General features: G+C 35.3%; 1 protein-coding gene across 7 annotated transcripts in view; it reads left to right on the top strand.

The window, feature by feature from the left end:
• The window catches only part of LRP1B (LDL receptor related protein 1B), a 1,895,525-nt gene that overhangs the window by 1,351,170 nt on the left and 517,531 nt on the right, over positions 1–26,824 (top strand). For all 7 annotated transcript variants that reach the window (XM_067025946.1, XM_067025948.1, XM_067025945.1 and 4 more), the window contains 2 exons: positions 19,754–19,888; positions 20,468–20,597. In XM_067025946.1, coding sequence (XP_066882047.1) covers positions 19,754–19,888; positions 20,468–20,597 — 265 coding nt within the window. The remainder of the gene's footprint in view (positions 1–19,753; positions 19,889–20,467; positions 20,598–26,824) is intronic.

The raw sequence follows: 26,824 nt of genomic DNA, 5'->3' as shown, positions 1-26,824 counted from the left end.
CTCCAACTAAAAGACACAGTCTCACTAAATGGATATAAAAACAAGACCCATATATATGTTGTCTACAAGAGACCCACTTCAGACCTCGGGACACATACAGGCTGAAAGTGAGGGGATGGAAAAAGATATTCCATGCAGATGGAAATCAAAAGAAAGCCAGAGTAGCAATACTCATATCAGAAAAAAATAGACTTTAAAATAAGGAATGTTACAAGAGACAAGGAAGGACACTACATAATGATCAAGGGATCAATCCAAGAAGAAGATATAACAATGATAAATATATATGCACCCAACATAGGAGCACCACAATACATAAGGCAACTGCTAACAGCTTTACAAGAGGAAATCAACAGTAACACAGTAATACTGAGGGACCTAAACACCTCACTTACACCAAAGGACAGATCATCTAGACAGAAAATTATTAAGGAAACAGAAGCTTTAAATGACACAATAGACCAGAGAGATTTATTTGATATTTACAGGACATTCCATTAAAAACAGCAGATTAAACTTCTCAAGTGCACACGGAACATCATCCAGGACAGATCACATCTTGGGTCACAAATCAAGCCTCAGTAAATTTAAGAAAATTGAAATCATATCAGGCATCTTTTCTGACCACAATGCTATGAAATTAGAAATAAATTTCAGGGAAAAAAAAGGTAAAAAAACACAAACACATGGATGCTAAACAATACGTTACTAAATAACCAAGAGATTACTGAAGAAATCAAAGAGGAAATCAAAAAATACCTGGAGACAAATGACAATGAAAACACAATGATCCCAAACCTATGGGATGCAGTAAAAGCAGTTCTAAGAGGGATGTTTATAGCAATACAAGCCTACCTGAGGAAACACAAAATATCTCAAATAAGCAATCTAACCTTACACGTAAAGGAACTAGAGAAAGAAGAACAAACAAAACCCAAAGTCAGTAGAAGGAAAGAAATCATAAACATCAGAGCAGAAATAAATGAAATAGAAAAAAAGAAAACAATAGCAAGATCAATGAAACTAAAAGCTGGTTCTTTGAGAAGGTAAACAAAATTGATAAACTTTTAGCCAGACTCATCAAGAAAAAGAGGGAGAGGACTCAAATCAATAAAATTAGAAATGAAAAAGGAGAAGTTACAACAGACATGGCAGAAATACAAAGCATCTAAGAGACTACTACAAGCAACTCTATGCCAATAAAATGGACAACCTGGAAGAAATGTACAAATTCTTAGAAAGGTATAACCTTCCAAGACTGAGCCAGGAAGATATAAAAAATAGGAACAGACAAATCACAAGTAATGAAATTGAAACTGTGATTAAAAATCTTCCAACAAACAAAAGTCCAGGACCAGATGGCTTCACAGGTGAATTCTATCAAACATTCAGGGAAGAGCTAACACCCATCCTTCTCAAACTCTTCCAAAAGATTGCAAAGGAAGGAACATTCCCAAACTCATTCTATGTGGCCACCATCACCCTGATACCAAAAGCAGACAAAATTACTACAAAAAAAGGAAATTACAGACCAATATCACTGATGAATATAGATGAAAAAAATCCTCAACAATATACTAGCAAACAGAATCCAAAAACACATTAAAAGGATCATACACCATGATTGAGTGGGATTTATCACAGGGATGCCAGGATTCTTCAATATATACAAATCAATCAATGTGATATACCATATTAACAAATTGAATTAAAACCCCATGATCATCTCAATAGATGCAGAAAAAGCTTTAGATAAAATTCAACACCACGTATGATAAAAACTCTCCAGAAAGTGGGCATAGATGGAACCTTCCTCAGCATAATAGAGGCCATATACAACAAACCCACCTCAAACATCATTCTCAACAGTGAAAAACTGAAAGCAACTGATCCTCTAAGATCAGGAGCAAGACAAGGATGTCCACTCCGCCACTATTATTCAACATAGTTTTGGAAGTCCTAGCCACGGCAATCAGAGAAGAAAAAGAAATAAAAGGAATACACATTGGAAAAGCAGTATGACTGTCACTGTTTGCAGATGATATGATACTATACATAGAGAATCCTAAATATGCCAGCAGAAAACTACTAGAGCTAATCAATGAATTTGGAAAAGTTGCAGGATACAAAATTAATGCACAGAAGTCTCTTGCATTCCTATACATTAACAATGAAAGATCAGAAAGAGAAATTAAGGAAACAATCCCATTCACCACTGCAACAAAAAGAATAAAATACCTAGGAATAAACCTACCTAAGGAGGTAAAAGACCTGTACTCAGAAAACTATAAGACACTGATGAAAGAAATCAGAGATGACACAAACAGATGGAGAGATATAACATGTTCTTGGATTGGAAGAATCAATATTGTGAAAATGACTATACTACCCAAAGCAATCTACAGATTCAATGCCATCCCTATCAAATTACCAGTGGGACTTTTTCCAGAATTGGAACAAAAAATCTTAAGATTTGTATGGAGACACAAAAGATGCTGAATAGCCAAAGCAGTCTTGAGGGAAAAAAACAGAGCTGCAGGAATCAGGCTCTCCACCTCAAACTGTACTACAAAGCTACAGTAATCAAGACAGGATGGTAGTGGCACAAAAACACAAATACAGATCAATAGTACAGGATTGAAAGGCCAGAGATAAACCCATGTACCTATGGTCAACTAATCTATGACAAAGGAGGCAAGGATATGCAGTGGAAAAAACACAGTCTCTTCAATAAGTGGTGCTGGGAAAACTGCACAGCTACATGTTAAAGAATGAAATTAGAACACTCCCTAACACCATACACAAAAATAAACTCAAAATGTATTCAAGACCTAAATGTAAGACCAGACACTATAAAACTCTTAGAGGAAAACATAGGAAGAACACTCTTTGATATAAATCACAGCAAGATCTTTTTTGATCCACCTCCTAGAGTAATGGAAATAAAAACAAAAATTAAGAAATGGGACCTAATGAAATTTAAAACCTTTGCAAAGCAAAGGAAACTGCAAACAAAACGAAAAGACAACCCTCAGAATGGGAGAAAACATTTGCAAGTGAATCAACAGACAAAGGATTAATCTCCAAAATATATAAACAGCTCATGCAGCTCAATATTTAAAAAACAACCCAATCAAAAAATGGGCAGAAGATCTAAATAGACATTTCTCCAAAGAAGACACACAGATGGCCAAGAAGCACATGAAAAGCTGCTCCAAATCACTAATTATTAGAGAAATGCATATCAAAACTACAATGAGGTGTCACCTCACACCGGTTAGAATGGGCAACATCAGAAAATCTATAAACAACAAATGCTGGAGAGGGTGTGGAGAAAAGGGAGCCCTCTTGCACTGTTGGTGGGAATGTAAATTGATATAGCCACTATGGAGAACAGTATGGAGTTTCCTTAAAAAACTAAAACTAGAACTACCATATGACTCAGCAATCCCAATACTGGGCATATACCCAGAGAAAACCACAACTCAAAAAGACACATGCACCCCAATCAATGTTCATTGCAGCACTATTTACAATAGCCAGGTCATGGAAGCAACCTAAATGCCCATCTATAGATGAATGGATAAAGAAGATGTGGCACATATATTCAATGGAATATTACTCAGCCATAAAAAGGAACGAATCTGGGTCATTTGTAGAGATGTGGATGGGTCTAGAGACTGTCATAGAGAGTGAAGTAAGTCAGAAAGAGAAAAACAAATATTGCCTATCAACGCATATATGTGGAACCTAGAAAAATGGTACAGATGAACCGGTTTGCAGGGCAGAAATAGCGACAGAGATGTAGAGAACAAACATATGGACACTAAGGGGGTGAAAGTCGTGGGTGGGTGGGTGGTGGTGGGATGAACTAGGAGATTGAGATTGACATGTATACACTAATATGTATAAAATAGGTAACTAATAAGAACCTGCTGTATAAAATATAAATAAAATTTAAAAAGAAGAAAGAAACTGGCACAGAAGCCCATATTGTTGAAGTGACATGTCCAAAAATGCACATCTCTGAGTGACAGAGTTGGTGACAGATCAGATAATAGTGTTTTCATTCAGAGTTTCATGCTTCTTCTGCTTCACCATGTGTTTCCTTTTTTTTTTTTTTTTTTTTAATAGGATGTGTTGTCAGATTTTGCTTCATTTTTCTTAAGGCTATTTGAAAGAAAATAGTAGGGTTTTGATTTTTTTTTCCTTCTAGCTACCATAGAGTCTTTGTTGTTAATGAAGATGGCTTTACCTTGAAAGTAAAGGCCAAAACACTTCCCTTTTATTCTGTTGCATAAAATGGCTTCACTTTGCCTGCTGCTGGCAAAAATCTAACTAAAAGGCAGTAACAAATAATCAGGAATGCACGACCTTTCCTTATATGCATGTGGTGAGAAATTAAGTGCTCAAATTCAGAAAAAAACATGACTACCCTGTGCACATTTGTGAATTCAGAATAATCACAATAAAATACAGAATTAATTAAAATACACAAGTTAACCTTGAGACACATAACTTGCATTATTTCCAGGTTATTATCGGTGCTCTGAGCACTGTAATTTTTCAACTATGATTCAAGCTAAATTGGTTTTAATGATTTTAGTCTAGGTGACTAGCAAAATAAAATAATTAGGAAAAAAGTCTACATATGCACCTGCTTAGCAAAACTACATTTTGATTCAATATTAGATAAAATAAGTTGTTTATTTATCAATGAATTTTTTACTACATTTTTTAACCTAGATTTAAAAACTTCTTGTTTTGGTTTATCTGCTTTTAGAAAAGATAACCAATCATCTTAACTTATTGCTATTTTTGCCAACTATATAAATACAAAGGAAAATAATGAAGCTTATATATCGGGGAATTGGAGAGGTGCTGAAGAGTCTCTCCTACTCACAAAGTTCTTTCATTGTTGGAAGAGAAACATACCACTATCCCCAAAAGGCCCCTTCAAGCGTTTATTTATCAGCTGTATCATGAACCATATATTAATCCAAGGCTGGACAACTTTCCACAGATATCACAGAACCTCAGAACAATCCTGTGAGACAGGCTTTATTCTCATTTTAAGGATCTTTACTCAGGCTCAGAGAGGTTAAATAACTTGTTCAAAGTCCCACATTTGATACACTGTGGCACCAGAATACATATCCAGTTCTCTCCTTCCTCTGAAGTTCGATTGTCTTTCCACCTTAACATATTCCCTCTGCTAAACAGTAATAGTTTATTTAATTACTTAATGCTTTGAATCTAAAGAGACAAGTTATAAGCTAATATATAGTCATTGTGAAGAAGTGGGCCACAGACAGAGTTTTCATACTGAAGATAACAAAATGGCTCTTGCCTTGGGTAGGAAGTCGGGGAGGTAGGGCAGTGGAGCACCTGGGTTCACGAAGAAAATATTTTATTCAATGGAGCAAATCTGATGAAGGACAAAAATAGAGGAAGAAAAGGGAGAGTGAACTCTCAAAGTGGAAAGTATTTAAAAAAATATTCACCCATTTTGCAGATTGATCCAGGATAGTCATAATTTTAAGGAAACAAACGAGTGTTCACTATTAATTTGAAAGAAGAAAGCACTTTTATAGTGATTTTTTTAAAAGTTAAAAACTGCCTGATCAAATTAGGTTGATTCCTCTATTATAAAATACAACAGAAAACCAAAAATGTGTCTTTATTTTAAAGAATTTCAATAATAGAAATTGACCACTTAGACTTAGGTATTGCCTTTAAATTCAGTAGAGCTAATTATTTTGAACGGGTTGACCTTCAATTCTTTAAAATAATTTTGCATATTCTTTTACATTTCAACCATCTTTTAATACGTTGCTTTGAAAAGAATACCATGACATAAGCGTAAAATTTGGGGGGACTACAAACTTTCATATGCATCTTAGCTTCCAAGAGTTTTCTCAATAAAAGTGAGCAGTCTGTGTCCTATTTACTTTTTTCTACTACTGAAATCATTTCTTTTTTAGTTTGAAAAATAATGATATATTTGAATTTATTCTTTTTAAGCAGCAAATAATTGGAAATCCAATATTATTACTGAATTGTGCTGTTATTCATTAGCCAGTTTCATTGGCCCAACAATCTTGAGCACCTACTTTGTGCCAAACACTCTTCTACATACTGAAGTTGCAGCAGAAACAAAACTGACAACATCTCTGTTCACATGGAGCTTATACCCTAGTGGGAAAACTAGATCACAAACACTCACCACCACCACCACCCCCCAATATAATTTGATGCCAGATAGTAATAAGTGCTAAGAAGGAAAAGCAGTTTAAAGAGTGAAAGATTCAAAGCGGCTGCTATTTTAGATTGTGTGTTCAGGGAAAACTTTTGAGAGGTGAATTTTAGCCTGAATGAAAGAAAAGTGAATCCTGCACAGATTCATTGGAAAGCAGAGGCATTGTAAGCCCTAAGACAGAAGTGTGTTGATGTGTTGAACTAGTAAGGAGGCTGGTGGGGCTGCAGTCCTGTGAGCCAAGCTGGCTGAGAAGTAAATTCCCTGACATTTGGGTTGAACTTGACTCCTTATCTTCCACTTCTTGGGCCATATGAGTAACTTCGCAGCAATAATCCAATCTTTAATTCTCTCTGCCAACCAGATAGGATTGGGGGCTTATCTGATGGTGTGACCCAAACCTTAATTTCTAAAGGGTCTGAATCCTTGGTCATACTTCTCAGACTGGGGTTTCTGCATGTGTCTTTTCAGGGAAAGTACTAGAAGGCTCCTGATTGAATGACTCAGGTTCCACACATACTCGTCCCTGGCCGTATAGTATGAAAGCAGCCCTACCTCCTCATGCTGCTCAGCGTCAATCATCCATACTGGTTTGGAGGCTTCTCTTTTCACCTGCTGACCCCTAGACACAAGAAGTGGAAAGTCTCTCAGCAGCAGCTGTAGCTTGTAGTTCAATGGGACCCTTGCCACGGTCCTTTGGCAAAAGTGTATCCCCTTTGCAACCAGGAGCTCCAACCCTACAGAATCCAGAGTCGCAGGGAAGGAAAGCACAAAATCCTCCAGTGGGCCATTGAGAGTATTGGTTTCATCTTTTAATTCTTGATGCACTATCCTCAGAAGCAATCACTGATCTGATTTTTATCACCATATGTTAGTTTTGCCAATTCTAGAAGTTTATTTAAGTGGAATCACACAATATGTATTCTTTTGTGTCTTGTTTCTTTCCCTTCAGATAGTATTTTTGAGATCCATCATACCGTTGCATGTGTTAGTAGTGTGTTCCTTTTTATTGTTGAGTAATATCCCATTGTGTGAGTATACCATAGCCTATTTATCTATTCTTCCATTGATGAATGTCTTTGTATATTTCTAGTTTGTGGCTCATATGGATAAAGCTTTGGACTTTCTTGTACATAGCTTTTTGTGGGCATAGTTTTCATTATTTAACTTTGTGATCTAATCATCAAATTTCATACATTGGGATAAAACAACAGCAACAAAATAAGACATATATTGTGGGATTTATAGGAAGACATTCTTCTTATGTGTCTTAAAGACTTCGTCATGGCATGCATTCATTCAATTTGAAGTCCAAGGGAAGACTGCAGGCCCACTTAGTCACTCACTGCATTTCCTGAAGCACTAGAGTTTCCTTCTGCAGACTCCTATCCAATTATCTACTAGTTTGTCACAGTTTTTCTTTTAAGATCTAAGAGGCTTGAAGCTCAAGGTAATATAGCAGGAGGGAAGGATACACACATACACACACACACAAAAAATATACATATATAGAGAAAATTTTTCTGTCTCTTCTTTGATAATTGGAAACATTTCAAGTTAGCTACTTCAGAAAAAGTTTTGTCCTTGATCTACCCTTCTTAAGATGTTCTATCAGTATCTTTCTAAAACTATTTCATTTGTATTCTCACTGAATCAAAATTTCTTAAGGAGTCTTGTTTTTCTTTTTCTCCCTAGGATGTATTACATTTTTCAGAATGTCTGAGCCTACCTTATTATTATTTCTTATTAAATTACATCTCTCTTCACTTACTTGATAATGCAAGCTGATATGGGATCTTTTTTTTTTTCTGTTTCATTGTAGCTAGTTTTTGATATAATCTTTAACCTCTCATCAGCATAAGCATGGTTTAATTGCAGTGAAAAATCACCCTTTGCCCGAGCTGCTCTAAGACTATTTTTAGTAAACTTGTTCCTCATTCTGCTAAGCGCAAGAATACGACTATTTCTAATATGTAACCTCCAAAGCCTAGCTCATATGAATACCTTCTTGGCTTCAAGATTTTGTTTGTTTGTTTTTCAAGTATTTCTTCATTCCTAAAATGCAAACTTTGTGGTTAATATAGTATAGTTCTGGTAAAATTTTGCTGCAGTTGTTGGAGCTTCTTAGTTTACTGAATGGGTAGAATACTGAGTGTTATCCAATTAAATTATATTAAAGATTAGAGATTTTTGACATATTTTATTATCATAAAATCTTCTGAATCTGTTTAGGAATGATTATTAAAATGAAGACTTCTTTTCAGGCTGGTGGAGCACTGTTTAACCTTTTACTATGGAAACTTTCAAATTAAAAAAAAAGTAGAGGGAAGAGTATAATGAACTCCCCCTATACCACTCCACACCCATCACCTGTATCAGTTCATGACCAATTTGGTTCATCTAATTCAAGTAAATTCAAGACATCATATAATTTCATTATTAGGTTGTACCAAACAATATGAGACAAATACTATATCTTTTTGTGTATAGCTTGTCAAACACTGTTGTAATTTTAAATATTCAAAATTTCAGAAAGTGCTGAATCTTGAGCTTAAACTTTGTGAAATCACATTTAGCTCATTTAACTAAAAGTTGATATATAATGATTATTTTAAAATGATAATTACTATAATGATATCCTGCCACCTTAATTTAATATTTTGTTATAGGAGGTAATATATAGTTTCATTAATAGGACACAATGCATATTCATTCTTTAACTGATTCAGTAATCAGCTAAAGTATTACTACCTTAGGAAATTATTTCTTATCCTCTGAGCAAATTATATTTTATCTTACACTTCTTTGCTCTATATAATACTCTGATTTTAACACTATTGTTTTTACCATTACTTTATTCAACCTGTATTGTTGTTAATTGAATATTACATGTATTCAAATATCACATATGGAAAGCTGGAGATAGACATTGTGAATCCATAATGAACAAAAACCAGGTTCAATCTATTGGAAAAGAAGATGCATAAAAGGGAGCTGTGCAATACTCTGAGTTAAGTGCGCATAAAAGGGAGCTGTGCAATACTCTGAGTTAAGTGCAACTATAGAGATAAGTACAAGTTATTATGAAAGCAACAAGGAGGATGATGAACTAGACTGGAAAAATCAAGAAGCCTTCCTGGAGGAGGAATGCATGAGTCTTAATGTCTGAATAATAGTTTCCTGGGCAATGAGGTGCAAAAGAAATGACATGAGAAAAGACATAGAGATGAGAAGTGATATGATAGGTGTGTGTACTGAGAGTGAGAGTAAAGGCAATTACAATTAGGGTGGTGCTGCTAGAGTCAAGCCTTAGGCAGGAAGTATACTAGACAAAACCCAAGAAGTACGACGGGCTGAATCTTTTCCAAAAGGGAAGCAAGGTGCATGCCCTGTAACTGAATAATGTAGTCAAATATAGGGGAAAACATATTACAATTATTGATATTTAATTTTTTCCTGTACCTTTTAAAAATTTATATTTTTGCATGTTGTATATGTGTTTACATGTATAATGGATTAACATATATTATGTAGGCAGAGAGAGTGAATACTCAAATTATTTTACTCATCAGAAAAGTTTGGAGGCCACTGTTCTTGATCATAGATGTCCTCATATGACTTACTAAGGAATCTGAACTTCATCCGAGGTCATGAGAAACCTAGGAACATGACCAGTGGTAAGTGAGAAGGTCTGATTTGCATTTTAGCTGAGTTGCCCTGATAGTTGTGAGAATGGACTTGAGGAGGATAAAATTGTAGGAAGGGAAACCATTTAGGAGGCTGTTGCAACCATTCAGAAGAGAGATGGTAAGGACCTGAATGAAACTGTAGTGGTACGTGCAGATTGAAAAAACTAAATAAATAAAAGGAGTTAAAATATGTGGGACTTGGTGATTCATTGGATGTGGTGGTAAATAGATGCAGAAGGGATCAAGGACAACGCTCAGATCTTTGAGTGATGAGTCTGTTCCTCCCATCAACTTAGAGAGAGCACAGAGTGGATTTAGGGCAGCTCTGGTAGGTTTATCTTCTGACATATTGAATTTGAACTTTCTTATGGCATGAAGGCATGCAGCCATGCTAGGTTATTCATTCACTGAGCTTTTATATCATTACAGTCCAAAGTAATGCACTGGCTTCTCAGGAGCTAACTAGAAAGACTATATGGAGCCTTCCTTTTCATGTACTCTCAGTATAGGTTGAGAAACAACTGTGACTTACTATAAAATGATAGGTGATATAGATGACTACCAAGTACTTACAAGAGGGTGATTGATTCTTTGGGAAGATTTGAAGGAGGCTTCTTGGTCATTTTGGTATCCTCTAGAATACCCTTAGCCTTCAAAAAGTATTGATATACATTTAAAAAAATTTTTAGCAACAATTTGTTCATTGTGCTTTTTTCTGAAAGCTCAGAACACATTTTTTTAACATCTTTATTGGAGTATAATTGCTTTACAATGGTGTGTTAGTTTCTGCTGTATAACAAAATGAATCAGCTATATATATACATCCATCCCCACATCTCCTCCCTCTTTCATCTCCCTTCTGCCCTCCCTTTCCCACCCCTCTAGGTGGACACAAAGCACCGAGCTGACCTCCCTGTCAGAGCACATTTATATACTGTGTTTTATTATCATGTTAGCTATGATTCAATAACAGTAAAGTCAAACTAGAAAATAATTATATCATAAGATTCTTAAACATCTATCTGTCGTATGATATATGTGATATGCATAGACCTTTAAGACAGCCATTGAGGACAGAAATTTTATTGATTCTTTAACGGTGTTAATAATAACTCTTTTCTATTCTGAAAAAAAAATTCTTTTTTGGCCTGCCTTTTAAGTACAATAAACACTGACAGTGTCAAGTAATCTTTAGAGCAAATTTTCTGTATAACTTTTAATAGTAAACTTAATTTTGCCTTCCTGAAAATATGGGATGTCACTATGCATCCAAATCAATGTTAACTTTTAATATAAATAATTCATAGCTAGTTGGCTTTGAAAATATATAGCAATGCCGAGTGTTTGCTTTCAGTAAATTTTCTACTGTTTTTGTTATTTCCTTGGATGATAATAATTCATATTAGATATTTGTCCTTTTAGAGAGGAAATATTAAAATATTTTCTGTCTAGTTTCACATTTATAAAGATGGTAATATGTTAAACTAAAACCACATTAAAACTTCAAAAGCATACAAAATTGCCAAATTTATTAGTTAGTATACCTTTCATTTTGTTATATACTCTGTATTTTTAATTTTAATAGTTGATACTTTATTACGTATACTATGCACTAGACATTAAGTACTGTAACAAAGCATTTATTTATTTATCCTCACAGCAACTCTATTATTCCCAATTTACATATTGGGAAACTGAATGGAAAGATTAAGAAACTTTCCCATGTCATAGAGCCTTTAAGTAGTAGAACTGGGATCTATAACTCAGGAAATCAGGACACAGTATGCAAGATGTTAGTTATTATGCTACATTCCTCTCTTTAATAAACTTCTTAAGTAAGGAAATTTTGTTTTCCACCAGAGGTAATGAAGAAAAAAAAAATCTAAACTTATTTGCTGGAAAATCCTCTGCTTTTAAAGTTTATACTCCATCTTTGTCTGATTTATTAATTTGAGGTATAATATAGAAATCAAGCATTTGAGGAACAAGATTTCTGCCTTTTCCCTATTCAAAAATAAAAGTGGTACAAAATGTCATTGTTTTCTGAAACAGGTTGATGGTTTCCTGCATAAATGTCTGAGTAGGTGTCCCCTGAAGATGTATCTACTCAACATGCTGTCTCAATTTTACAGCTTAGTTTTGGAAGTCTAAAACAGAATAAATTAAAACAATTTCTCCTTGGAGCTGCCATCGGTCCTCTCCAAATGTGAAAAAGATGAGAGCGTGACAGGACATTTTAGTTCTCATATGTTACCTGAAAGTCAAAATTAGGCACACAAGGGCTGTGAGAACTAACTTAATGCATATGAAAAACAGCACTTTGCAATTGCTTTGAAGAGAAAAAACAGTGAATGCTTAAGAAAATGTGAAAGATTCTTTTTGTTACCCTGAGAGGAAACAGTTCAAAACCTGAAAATGGAATTGCTTTTATAATATGTATGTTTAATGCAAATTTCATTCAGGACACAAAAGCTAGGCAGGCATATATTTCTCACTTGATAAAAGAGTAATTTAAAAGAGAATGTACATTATCTAAGGTTTCATAACATTGTACCTTAAGGGGATTAAGATAACTAAAACCTTTGAAGTCGGCAGATTTTATTTTATTTACTCACAAGATGGAGTTCTTGCTGATTTGTTACTGTAGGAAAATTGCCCATTAGTGTTTGTATTGATTTGCCTTTCTCAAAATGAAAGAAACAAATGTAATTCATTAGCACTTTATTATTGAATCCCTTTTAATATGGAATATCAAGAACTTGAGTCATTATTAACCTGCAAAATATTTGAAAAAATGATTTCAAAATTGGAAAAGAATAGAAAGTACAACTTAATTCTTATCTGTTCCCAGGCATCTGATAATTCAGAACTGGCTGTCATCACAGCTTTTGCTCACAACTCTTCCTGAAATGATCTTGTTGTTCCCCCACTCCTATTACGAAGGTGATTGCATTTATTAAATTGGTTCTTTCTCTAAACTAGCTTTCTAGAAACTATATTGTGCATCTCTCCTAATCCAAATGCTCTCCAGTCTTCAAGGATCAGCCAAAGCCTCACTTCTTCCATGAAATCTTCCCTGATGACCTTGACTTCGACCTTGCTTTCCTCTCAGTTTCTATAACATCATAGTCTGCTCCAGAGGTTTCAACTGGTGCACCATGGAGTGTGCCAAAAATGGGGCATGGCTGGAAAGTAGCAGCTGCACTGGTAGTACTAAACCTTTCATTTTATCAGACAACTTACTAGTTAAACAAAAAGATCTCACTCTTTTTTTTTTTTTGCGGTATGCGGGCCTCTCACCGCTGTGGCCTCTCCCGTTGCGGAGCGCAGGCTCCGGACGCGCAGGCTCAGCGGCCACGGCTCACGGGCCCAGCCGCTCCGCGGCATGTGGGATCTTCCCGGACCCGGGCACGAACCCACGTCCCCTGCATCGGCAGGCGGACTCTCAACCACTGCGCCACCGGGGAAGCCCAAAGATCTCACTCTTTATTTATTTATTTATTATTTTATTAAAATTATTTACTTATAAAGAATATATATTACTGTATTACATATTATGACTGAATACATTATAAAATATATACCCAAATAGAAATTTTAAAAGGATAAGGGACAAAAAGTAAAAACTACAATTTTAACATTTTCTTGCACTGCCTTGGATTTTCTTAATTTTCCTAGTTGTTCCCTAGAGTGTGTTTACTCAACTTTGATGTGACTTGTCTATAACATATGATTTGATATATTAAAACATGTATATGTTTTATGTATATTATATATATATATATAATATCTAGTTCTAAGAATCATTTTATGCAGCTTCCCAAAAATGCAGGAATTTCAATGAGATGAACAATTAAGATGGAACAAATGAGTGCCAAGAGAAAAATTAGGGAAAAAGAAACATGAAACGAGAGATAAAATCACATTGTAAAAATCTATATTTTTGCTAGAAGTTTGCAGCAAATTTAATTTTTATATTTCTAACAGCCAGTGTGGGAAGAGGAACATAATCAATTTCAGGGCTCACAATGTCTATATAATCAAAAACAACAACAACAAAAAACAAACCAAGCAAAGCATACATACCTGTAGCCTAGCATACAAACATAGTTCAGTAAAAGCCAGTTTATTGGGAATGGAGAAGGATCAAAGCAAAGTAATCTCCCTATGAGCTACCTTATAATTTGACCTGATTCAGGCATAGATTGAAGAACAGTAATTTCTAACAGATCTGGGGCCCGTGGCATATCAGAATCAAGTAAACAAATTGTTTTAAATTATTTTTTTCAAGTTAAAGCCCTCCCCAAACTGGAGAAAAAAAATACCTCCCCCAAAGCTGGTATTCTGGAGGTTATATCAAGCTCTTTTCTCCCCCTTCTCCCCTTGAAAATCCCTTTGGCAAAGAGACTTTAATAACAATGAGATTGTAATGGGGGTTATGGTGGGATGTGGTGAGGAGTAGCACTTTATAATAGAAATCTCCTTCTCAAGATCTTGGACCCTTCTAAATAACAAGTGTTTTTCTTCTTATCTGTACCTTTGACAGGTTAACTAGTAATTCTCAACCTGCAAACTACCCCAGACTAAGCAATTTAAAATCTCTGAGGCGTGACTGCATCTTCAGTATTCTTTTAAAACTTCCCCGGGCAATTCTAATGGGCAGCCAGCCATTTGAGAGCTAAGAAATTTAAATTATTTGAAGGCTGATCTGTTGCTGAGAATGGGAGCAGTGATTAGAGAGGGCTTCTTTTTGATGAGTGGCTAACCAGAAAGGGGCCGTGATGATAAATTGACATGAGAGAGGAGGGGAGGAGCTGAGGATAAGGTGTGAGGCTGGGGCCCAATATGAAGCTGCCACTGAAAACACGCCTGTGGTGGGGTGGCCAGGGCACCTTTTAGAATAAGGACATTTGATTTTCAATTTGAAGCTTTTATGTTACGATAATAAATCTTCATATCCCATGCCTCCATGAATTCTATTGCACTGTTTGTATTTCAAGCTTGTATGTGTAGTTCTGCACATGATATGGGTGGGAGAGTAAGACATGGATTAAGGAGAAAAAACTGAGTCCTGTATCTGGGCTGAAATGACAACAGAACAGAAACAAAATATTACATTGAGACACATGATGATTGGAAAATGCAGGAGTGATATGATAAAGTGTCTTCTTTCCAAATATTAGAGAAGATGATTTTTGAAAGTATAGAAAACAGAGTTTGAATTAGAGGTAACTGTCATATCTGTCAAAATTTTAGAATAAAAATCAGTTTGGAAACCATAGTCTCAGCTCAACTAGAGGAATTAATGGATGTGGGGCTTGAAGGCAGACTTTGAGAATGTAGAAACAATTTATTTTGGGGCCTATCTGTTAAGGTCACTGCTGATAAGTAGCAAAAAAAATAAAAAAAAATTAAAAAGCCAGTAAACACATGGAGAATGCTTATATTTGACTTTAAAATGAGAAAGCTGTCAGCAACCAGCTCATCTGAAAGTGGTAGCAAATATTTGAAGTCCAAGTAAGAGTTGGTGGTTACAGAGGGGCGAGGGACATTGTTCATTTTGATTGTGGCAGAGTTAAAGTGCAGGTTCAGTGTAAGCATTGATACCAAGAGCTTGTATTGGCTCCATACAGCCAAATTTTATTTGTATATAAAAACAAAAGCTAAAAATATAACAACAAAATCCTGACAGCTTTCTCTATAAGGTAGTAAGGAGTGTATCTGTTGACAGTTGTTGAACAGCCATAGGTAAAACATTCTCTAGAACTCAACACTGAAGTTTGTCAAGAAACCAGAACACATTTTATATAGAATTCTCCATAAGTTAACTTTTGGGATTGAGAATAACTGTCTTTATTTTTAAAGTATGGGATAGAGTATAATGGGTCCAGCAGGATAGAAACAAAAAAACTGAGCAGATAAATTCAGCTAGTCAAATTTGTAAATTTTAGAACTTTGGAATTGTCCTTAATTAATTTTTTTTTGTAAATAAAATTTTATTGGAATACAGCCATGCCCATTTAGTTACATATTTTTATTTATTTATTATTGATGTATAGTTGATTTACAATATGATGTTAGTTTCAGATAGATAACATAGTGATTCAATATTTCTATAAATCATACTCCATGTAAAGTTATTACAAAATAGTGGCTATAATTCCCTGTGCTGTATGGTATATCCTGTTACTAATCTATTTTATACATAGTAGTTTGTTATCTCTTAATCCCATACCTCTATCTTGCCCCTCCCCACTTTCCTCTTGCCACTGGTATCCACTAGTTTGTTTTCTATATCTGTAAGTCCATTTCTATTTTCCTATATACATTCATTTGTTTTATTTTTTAGATCCCATATTTAAATGATAACACAGAGTATCTGGATTTCTCTGTCTGACTAATTTCACTAAGCATACTACTCTAGTCATTTGCTTTTTTTATCTAACAAGGTAAACACTATGAACCAAGGTAAATAAGCATAGTGGCTAGTTCCTGGAAAAAAAGAGAATCTAGAATTTCTTACACGTTCTTCTGTAGTAGGAGGTCTTCATGGTGGAATCAGCCAGATATGAAGAGGGTGGTGGAGTTCAACAGTAGTTGTAGAAGGTCTATAGTGTAGATTATTATTTCAGGGAAAATTGTTTCAGATAATTAATTAATGTATTAATGTATTAAAATAAGCCCTACCTACTAAAACCATCCTATGACTCAGCAATTCTACCTCTGTTTATGTATCCAACAGAAATGACACTGTATGTCCTCTATAAGACATGGATGAGAATGTTCATATCATTGTTCATAATAGCCAGAAATTGAGCACAATCTAAGTGTCCAAAATAGGTACATAATTTATAATTATATTATATGTTACTTATTGTCATATGTCTTAGGATAGTTTATTTTAAATTCAACTCCAGAAGTAAAATCTACAATTTCAGGGACTGTCATGTTCAACACTGTACTCCTATGCCTATACAGATGCTTAGCATGCACTAAGTATTATATAAGTATCTGTTGAATGGGGATAATTAAAGTTAAAAAAAATCATATTTTGAATAAGTGTCAGAACACATTTATGATAATCTTTCCTCCCTTTCTGTCTTTATATGTATTTCCACTTTGTATCTTTAAGGTTTGTTGTAAAATTTTATCATCTTTCCACCTCCATTCTATTATAATTAAAACACTCTTGACCTACCTTATGTATATTTTACAGATATTCCCAGATATTAGAAGACATATTCTTATATCTTAGTGAACTTATTCCATTTAGAGCGTGGAGGTGTGCAATGTGTATGTGAAAAATAAGGAAAGGAGATTTCTTTGAGAATGAGTGATTTAATTATTCTATCCTCTTGGTCCTCCTTAATGCACCACTACATGATTGATTTGCTTGCTAATATCCCAAATATAAGTAATAAAAGAATATAAGGAAACATCTCCGTTCCTTCAGTGCTGTAATCTAGTGGATTTGACCATGTAGAGATAGCCTCAGCATTACAAATTAATCTATTATTCACATAGTGAATATTCATGAAATGTCTACTGCACTTGTGACTGCCTTGGTAAATGTTGGGTCTATTGCAGTCCCCACCTATGATATATCTCCCAGTCAATTTCTAAGAAGAAATGCAAAGATGCAATTTCAGCTCAATATGATAATAAAAGTATGTGCAAGATGTAGTGGCATATGTGAGAAAAAAATGCTTCCTAATTATACTAAATAAAATTTTGCAGGACCGGCAAAGCTATTAGAGAGAAATAGAAAAGTAAGGGTCACATAAATATTTAGTGTCCTTTTTTCTAATACTTGTTAAGACTGTTGTTAATGTCTTCTTTGAACTCATAAAAATGCTTGTCTTTACTACTTATATGCTGCTCCTGCTACACTATTGTGAACTGTTAGTCATTTTTCATGTGCGTACCTTCTGTTCCTTAATTAGCTTATAAAGTTTCTCACAGTAAGAGCTTTGTCTTCCTTGTATACCCTCCCAACCAGTCTTTGTACAGCACACCACATTCATTCATTTATTCACCAGATGTTTACTTTGAGCTTACTATGTACCAGGCACTATTCTAGGTGCCAGGGGTCAGGCAGTGAGCAAAATGAAGTCCCGGCCCTCAAAGAGATTATACTTCTGTAAGACAATACAGACACTAAACAAACAAACCAATAAATGTGGAATGTGTTTGACAGTAATAAATGCTACAGAGAAAAATAGGTTTGTAAGGGAAATGGAACATGGCAAGGAAATAATTTCTCTAGAGAGTAGTCAATTTGGTTATAGGTTGAAGATGAGAGTAGTTGGTAATGGATTAGATGTGAAGTGTGAGGAAGTGATCAAGGACAATATGAGGTTTTTAGCCCAAGAAACAAAGGATGGAGGTGCCTTCCATCATACCACCAAGGCATGGGGAGCTGCCATATGGAAGACTGAGAGAGAAGTACGTTTCAGGCAGAAATCCAAAATTTGTCTTTTGCAATCAAGATTGCCTTTTCTTACATACAAGTGGAGATACAATGTAGGCAGTTGGATATATGGATCTAATGTCAGCAGAAGAGAACAGGACTCTTCATATAATACTATTTATACAAAAATGATGCTTATTTTTGTTGATTGATTCACTCTTTCAATCATGAAAACATATCAACTGATAGTTGGACAAAATTGGAAAAATGAAATAAGTCCTTGCTTTCCAGATATATATGTGAAAATGGAATCTCTGCTCTGATTCATACAAGTGTGTATCTCACTTAACCATTGTTGGGAACAGGGGCTATTTGGAATTTTTCCCCAGACAGGTAATAGAATTTAGACTATATTTCATTTGAAACAGAATCCCCAAGCTTACTGATAAATGGCTTTATTATGCTAATTGCTTTTTCTTTATTTCCATAGTCTGTCTCTGTGCCAGATGGAAATTATATTGGTCTTAAATGATTTGTTCTTCAAATGGCCATGTGGGTCACAACACAAACACTTACTTAGTTGGTGGCAAATTTATTATTTAATGATTTGTCCCCAGTGTCTTTCTAGTGGCTGTATTTAACATCATTGATCTGTAATTGCTACCCTTTATGCATATGCATGCACATATATTACATTTATAGTCTTTAGGAACATTTTTCATTCAAATATTCAAAAAGCACTGTTATTTAAAGACTCTATGATAGCATAGAGCCATTCTTCAAGTATTCTTAAGCCCATTTGTACAAAGAGAGTTTGAAAAATAATGCACAGTGTTTGTAGTTGACACTTGGGAAACTAGTACCTCAGAAGGAATAATTAGTTGATAAGGTATTTTTAAGGTTTTATACATTTTGAATGACCTTATACATAAAACACCCTTGATATATTTAAAATGCCCTTATGTTTCTTTCCATTGTCTCTCTACTTTGAGACTTTGTTGATTATCCCCCGTAGTAGTCTCTTTATATATAAAGAACTCAGACCTAAGAATAGATGTTAAAAGAAAAACTGTAGTCCAAAATAATTTGGTTTGATATCAAGATTGCAAATTCATGGGGGATAAGTATTTATTGAGTTAAAATGAAGAAAAATAAAAAGGATGTGATAGACTATTTCCACATATATTTCAAAAATGCTTCAAAACATTTCACTAGGTTCTCTCATGTGGTTTTAATATCTTTCTTACCATTTTTATTAGTAAATTTTCCTGAAGAACACTTATACTCCAGCACACCCAGGATGATAACCCCCAAAATGCTGATGCAATGTGCTCCTAATATGTATATCGATACCTTTTATAGTGTGTTTGTTTTTTTTTCTTTCTGTTTTATCCATAGAAAATGATACCATCTACTGGACAGACATGGGCTTCAATAAAATTAGCCGAGCTAAAAGAGATCAGACTTGGAAAGAAGATATCATCACCAATGGCTTGGGAAGAGTGGAAGGGATAGCTATTGACTGGATTGCTGGTATCATCCATGGCTTTCTCTGTTTTTGTTTCACACCTATATTGTTAGTGGCTCAATCTGCTTCATAAAAATGCTGTTTCTGACTCATAACAGGGTTTTTTTTGAACTTCTAGCCACAGGGGTAAATAGCCTCGTTTGCTTTTGGCTTCACTCTTTCTAACGCTTTTGAGACTTTGGATAAGTGTTTTTATGTAGAAGTAGATTATGTAGTATTAACTTTGCCCAGATGTCCTGAGAGCCCCATGAGGCTGACAAACAAAAGTGTTAGAAGTTCTCTTTTGCCTGAAGCTCGTAGAAAATGAAAATAGAGCCCTTCCTCAGGTGAGAGAAATTTCAATTTATTTTTAACATATAAATGTATCATTATATGGTTTAAACCATAGACATGTGAGATTAAGAAGTATTTGCATATTAGTTTATTTATAGCTTTCTGCTTAGGAACTGCACATATTAAAAAAGAATATAGGAAGTAAATGATTTCTTAAGAGTCATGTGAATGCTCAGAAAGTTAATTTTCGCTAAATTAATAAATAAGTTTCTCTCATAATTGTATTATAAACATGTTTGTATTTCTTCTAGGTAACATATATTGGACGGATCATGGTTTCAACTTAATTGAAGTTGCAAGACTCAGTGGCTCTTTTCGTTATGTAATTATTTCCCAAGGCCTGGATCAACCAAGATCTATAGCTGTGCACCCAGAAAAAGGGTAAATTTAACGTTTACATATATTTTGGGGGTTTTAAGTGACTTAAATTTCATTAAAAGAAAAATCCAGAAATTGATATTAATATTTATTTTTAGCCATAATGTCTGAAACAAATCTCAAAAATATCTTACCTAAGCAGAAGGAAAAGTTTATTTTCACTTTGTCATGTATATTACAGTACATATTTGATAGGTTCATATTTATTATGCCGTTCTTTAATGTGTGTGTAAATCCAAATGATACACCAACATTTTTCTAGATTATCAATTTAAAGTTCTGCCCTAGAACTGTTTACATATTAGGTACTCAATTTTTTGCTGAATGAATGAAAGAACAATTTGATAGCCAAACTCGTTCTCCAATATTTCTAAAGCTTCAATTTCAATTTATGTATCTATGATTGCCATATCAACATGTTCATCCCAAGCTTTTTTTTTTTCCCTTCTTTTTCTTGAGATCCAGATAAGTATGTCTACCTGTCTTCTTGACAGTACCATTTTTCCATTTGGACACCCAAACTGTACATATCTAACACTGAAATGAATTCAAGCTGACACCAAATTCTGCTGATTTTTTTCTTCCAGATATTATCAATCTACCACCCTCCATCTATCTTCACTACCTCCACCCTGATTAAATCTGTTTTTGCGCTACACAGATACCCCTGCAATAACTTCCCGATTGATCTTCTAACCTCACCAGAGTCCAAAATTTCTGTTACGATTCTCTTAATCAGGCCCTAAGTAACTTTTCATCCTCAAACTCCTACTCCTGCCTCTTTGCTATCTCAGTCTCTGTTGGACTTCTTAGTTTTTTGAAATGTTTTCAAGTATTTCCTATTCTCTTCCACTCTCAGTCTTTGAACAGCTTCTTCCCTTTACCTGCAATGTTCTCCTTCTTACTTTCACCTTGATAAATTTTATTTATCTTTTCCTGGTTTTGCAAACAGACATTCTGTTATATGACACCAAAGCACCCAGTACTTTCATTTTTATAAATTATATTTACTTATTTATATTTATTTGCTTTACTGTACCATGCACTGTTTTTCACTGGACTGGGTAATATCTGTATTCTTTAGTAAAACTCGATGAGAAGAGCCATGTGTGTTTGGTTTATTTCTCTATCCTCAGAGCTTGGTACAGTGTGGTTGGTAAGGAATAAGTTGTTGACTGATACAATAATAAAAAAGCAGTCCTATTATAAAAGTTTATATTACTCCTCACTATTGTGTTTCTTGCATTGCTATTATTACTTTATTTTAGAGGTTTTATAAAGTGCGTTTTTTTTTTTATGTTAATAAAACTCCTGTGTCTTTGGAGTGGAAAAAAGTGAAGCCATGGTGGTCACACAAAGGTGTATTAGATAAACAAGTATAAGGAACACTGATTTAGGATGAAGTCAATCTATGTAAAACATCAAATCAACTCTCACGAAAATCTACATTCTTTCCTATTTGTTATATGTTGTATGTGCTTTTTCCAGTGTCATTACTGTCTTCACTTTCTTGACAAATGCTATAAAATTGTCATACTATCAGTACAGTGAAAGAGGAAACAAAGAAGGTTAATATAAGAGAGAAAAATAATGCCAACAGATTTGTCATGCTTCAGGCTAAAACTAAGATTACAATATAAAAATTGAAAAGCTGCATTGGTTAGGATTGCTCTTGGATGCAAATTAAAATTTAACTAGCATGTGTTAAATCTATAGATTTTCTTTCACCCTTTTCAACTACCACCTTTACTATGTTATATTTTCTCGTACGCTTGATGTTAAGGCCCCATTGTTAGAGCACACTTGATATATCCTCAGAGAGTATGTTTACACCTAAGGAAAGAGAAGGGGATAGGAGAAAACCTTTTTCTTGCTAGACTCTATTGTTTTACTTGGGAAGAGAAAGGTCTTCATGTTAATCCCTTTGTTTTTTTTCTTAGCCAGAAATGGGTTACATGCCCATCCTTAGATCAGTCAATAGACAAAGGGAAGACAATATCTTGACATATTTAGACAAGTAATGTTTCATCACCTGGGCTAGGATAAGGTCCCAGACCAAATAGTATACTCTGAATATCTGAACAAACTCAATTTCTATTAGTACTAGGGATGATTTGAGATGAATTTCGAAGAGACAACATGACATCTTTGGTATCTCTCTCACATCGCCTATGTTCAATATACCAGGAATTCTGTTACCTTTGGCTTCAAACTACATTTATGCTTTACCTACTTCTCACACTTTTCATTGCTACCACCCTAGTCTGAGTCGTTGTCATTCTTGCCAACATTTCTGGATTGTGGCTTACCATCTTCTACCTTGGTATTCCTACAGTCTATTCTTCATGTAGTGGCCTAGCGATCCTTCCAAAATGTAAGTAGCTGTTACTGTTTTGCTCAGAACTCACCAGTAGGTCCCCTTTCATTCTGTTTAAAAGCTTACAACAAACCTAGAGTGGTGTTATTTCCTCCATTTAACAGATAAGAAAACTGAGTCAGCAATTTGAAATATATTACTCTATCATTAACATGATATGTGGGAGAGTTAGGTTTTTCTAAACTCCAAAGATTATGCTATATTATGTGTGTATGTATGTGTGTGTGTGTTATGTAACATGTTTACATATACATAACACATATATAGCGTTAAGCATTACAGAAATTAATAACCAAAAATATCAAGCATTTAAGAAAACAGTTTTAACAGTTTTAGCATAAAATTATAATAAAAATGTAAAGATTAAAACTATAATGAGAGAATAAACAATAATGAGAAAATGCCAGGAAAATTAGGAAAAGTTTTTAAAAATTCTTGAGTTGGGTCTGACTTCCCCCGTACATTCTCTTATCTACCACTGCATGCCCATGGACAGTTGCCAGTACATATTTAAAATGTTGAGGGAGGCTTCCCTGGTGGCGCAGTGGTTGAGAGTCCGCCTGCCGGTGCAGGGGACGCGGGTTCGTGCCCCGGTCCGGGAGGATCCCACATGCCTTGGAGCAGCTGGGCCCGTGAGCCATGGCCGCTAAGCCTGCGCGTCCGGAGCCTGTGCTCCGCAACCCGAGAGGCCACAACACTGATAGGCCCGCGTACCACAAAAAAGAAAAAAGAATATTGACGGAAGGTATAATTTTGTTTAGTTCTAAGAACAAAACACATGACTCAGTTTAGTGTGTCCACATTATACCCGTAAATTTGAATATAAAAATATCCTCTTCTGGGCTTCCCTGGTGGCGCAGTGGTTGAGAGTCCGCCTGCCGATGCAGGGGACGCGGGTTCGTGCCCCGGTCCGGGAGGATCCCACATGCCGCGGAGCGGCTGGGCCCGTGAGCCATAGCCGCTGAGCCTGTGCGTCCGGAGCCTGTGCTCCGCAATGGGAGAGGCCACAGCAGTGAGAGGCCCGCGTACCACAAAAACCAAAAAAAAAAAAAAAAAAAAAAAAAAAAAAAAAATATCCTCTTCTAATGTGATATTTTTTATATCTCTTTTTCATTTGTACTTTACAATTAAGCAATAAATCATTATTCCCTCAATAGAAAAAAAAAAGATCAATTGCTGGACTATGAATCATTATTCTGATGGTAGGAACAAATATAATTTGAATGTTATGAAATATCATAGATATGTAGGAAATGGGCTTGTTTTGAATAAAGAATTTCTTCCCGTCATATTTATAATAAGTCCAACACTTTATTTTATTGTAGAGAACATCTTGTGCCTGGCCTATTATCGATTCATGCAGTTCAATTTAACAGGCCTCTTGCTGCTAACTAGTCACTCTGTAGTTTTCTTTTGCATTCTATTAAAACCTAGTCTATGACCTCAAGTTGTTATTCCAGACCTTCTTAAGTATCTTTTGTACAGTCATCTTAGCATATAACTATACTTAACTTCTCTCTAGGATGATTGAGGACATCAGGCAAAGAAACGCACATGTACTTCAATTTTTGTCAGTTTATTCAATGAACACTCCTCGAGTGCTACGCACTGGGAACCAGGTCATGTAAGGACATCTCCGTCTCCTCCTCAGCCTTTAATTCAGTACATCTTGACAAAATAGGACTACTGGCTATGTGAAAGACACAAGTGGACACTGTAAAGTATGATGGTATAAATAAGATGTAGCTTCTGTTCACAAGTTTCCTGTTTAAACTTTTAGTTTAAACAAGTACAAAACTTCAGTTAAAAAAATAGTCTCATAATGTAAAGTAAGACTAATTTGGGGGACATAAAAACACTCGATTGATAGAACTCAAGCTTAAATCTCATATCTAAATTTCATGTTAAAGTGAAAATTTTCATATGGCTATTATAAAATTACATTAAATTTTCAGAAAAAGGAGATAGCATATGATTAGAGTAGATAGTAAAAGTGAGGGTAGTAGCAGCAGTGGTGGTGATTAGGAGAGTCTTTATTGAGGAAACTTGAAGGAGAAAGGTTTCTGAGATGGAGTGGGAATATTTTATATGAAGAAGAAATAGAATAATTAAAAAATCGGTAGTGGCAAAGCAAAGGCCATTGCCAAGAACAAAAGTATATAAGGTACATGTAGGGAAGAGTAGGTAATGTAGCTGGAAGATAAGTTGGGACCATAAAATTGGCAATGGGATTCCCCACATTTGAAAACTCCATCCCCAGTTTACCAAGTGAAACATAAACTGGTCCTGGACCCTCTCTCCTAACCCTTCCCTCTGGCCCCAAACAATCCACATAAGCAGAGATCAGAAGTATAATGAGAGTTTATTGACGTTGTAGCGGTTTTTAAATTAAGGAATTCTTAGAAATGGTTCTTTATTATCCAAGAGAGAGTGTTATGGAGGAGGGGGAAGGGTTCTTTCTCAGCCCTCAAACCAAGAAATGGAGAGAGTTAGAGGCAAATATATAAGTGGGAGACTAAAATAAATAGAAAAGAGCAGTAAATGGAAAAACTGTGTGACCTTTTCATGGCAAGTCCTCAGGCCACAAGGAGTCAGATCAAAGTTGGAAAGAGGGAAGAAGATTTTAAAATAGGTATGAGATTTAAGTTTGGATTGAGAAAGACCTAGTCTTTTTTGCATGAGAATGAATCTTAACAATATCATTCTGTTTTTAAATAGAACTCTCTTGGAGGTCATGGATTCTTCCTGAGATAGCAAATTCTGGAGAAGAGATATTTAGTAGAGTATAAATAGAATCAGAAGTTGGATAAGTATAAAGTTATTCCTACTTATTCCAACAGAGTTCAGGCTCTTCAATAAATCATGGTAGTAGATGAAATTATCCAAGGAAAAAGAAGTCTGAGGACAAAAAATGAAGAATGTTTGCCGTTAGGAGATAATATGATTAAGAGGAGAAAAAAGAAAATTAACAATGAGGCCAAAGAAATAAAGAGGAAAAAAGCCATTTCAAGTCCTCAGAAAATCACTGTATCATAGAGATCAAGGGACGAGTTTTAGGAAGAAGAATGTGCCTGCAGGAAAGAGATTAGGAGAGAAAAAAGCAGAAAACAGAACATGCAATTGATGATCAGGATGATATTTTTAATTGTTATGAATTTCAGGAACCTGGCAAGAGCGAGCCAAATATAAAGAATTAATAAGTGAAAGATAATTAGAAAGTAGAGCCAGCATATTTAGACCACAGTGATAGAAACTTTGACAATGAAGGAAAAGAGGAAAAAATAGAAAGTTTATTGAGAATGTAGTAGAGCACACAGAAAGTTTTTCTTAGCGTGGGGTCAGGGGGTATGGGCACATATTCATAGGCAGAGGGGTGGAAGAAAATGCATGTAAGGAGGAGACAGATTCCAAGGAGGGTAGGAGGCACCTTGTCAAGGAAGAAGCAATAGAATGGAACAGGAAGAATGGAGGACAGATAGCAGATAGATAAGATTTGCATCTTATATCGGGTATCTCGGGACTTCCCTGGTGGCGCAGTGGTTAAGAATCTGCCTGCCAATTCAGGGGACATGGGTTTGATCCCTGGTCCAGGAAGATCCCACATGCCATGGAGCAACTAAGCCTGTGCACCACAGCTACTGAGCGTGCACTCTAGAGCCCACGAGCCACAACTACTGAGTGCGTGTGCCACAACTACTGAAGCCCGCGTGCCTAGAGCCCGTGCTCCGCAACAAGAGAAGCCACCGGCAATGAGACACCCGCGCACCGCAACAAAGAGTAGCCCCTGCTCGCTGCACTGGAGAAAGCCTGCGCGCAGCAACAAAGACCCAACACAGCCCAAAATAAATAAATA

This window comes from Kogia breviceps, chromosome 2 (genome assembly GCF_026419965.1).
Source record: "Kogia breviceps isolate mKogBre1 chromosome 2, mKogBre1 haplotype 1, whole genome shotgun sequence".
Taxonomy (NCBI): Eukaryota; Metazoa; Chordata; class Mammalia; order Artiodactyla; family Physeteridae; genus Kogia; species Kogia breviceps.
This window is presented reverse-complemented; position numbering and strand designations above follow the sequence as displayed.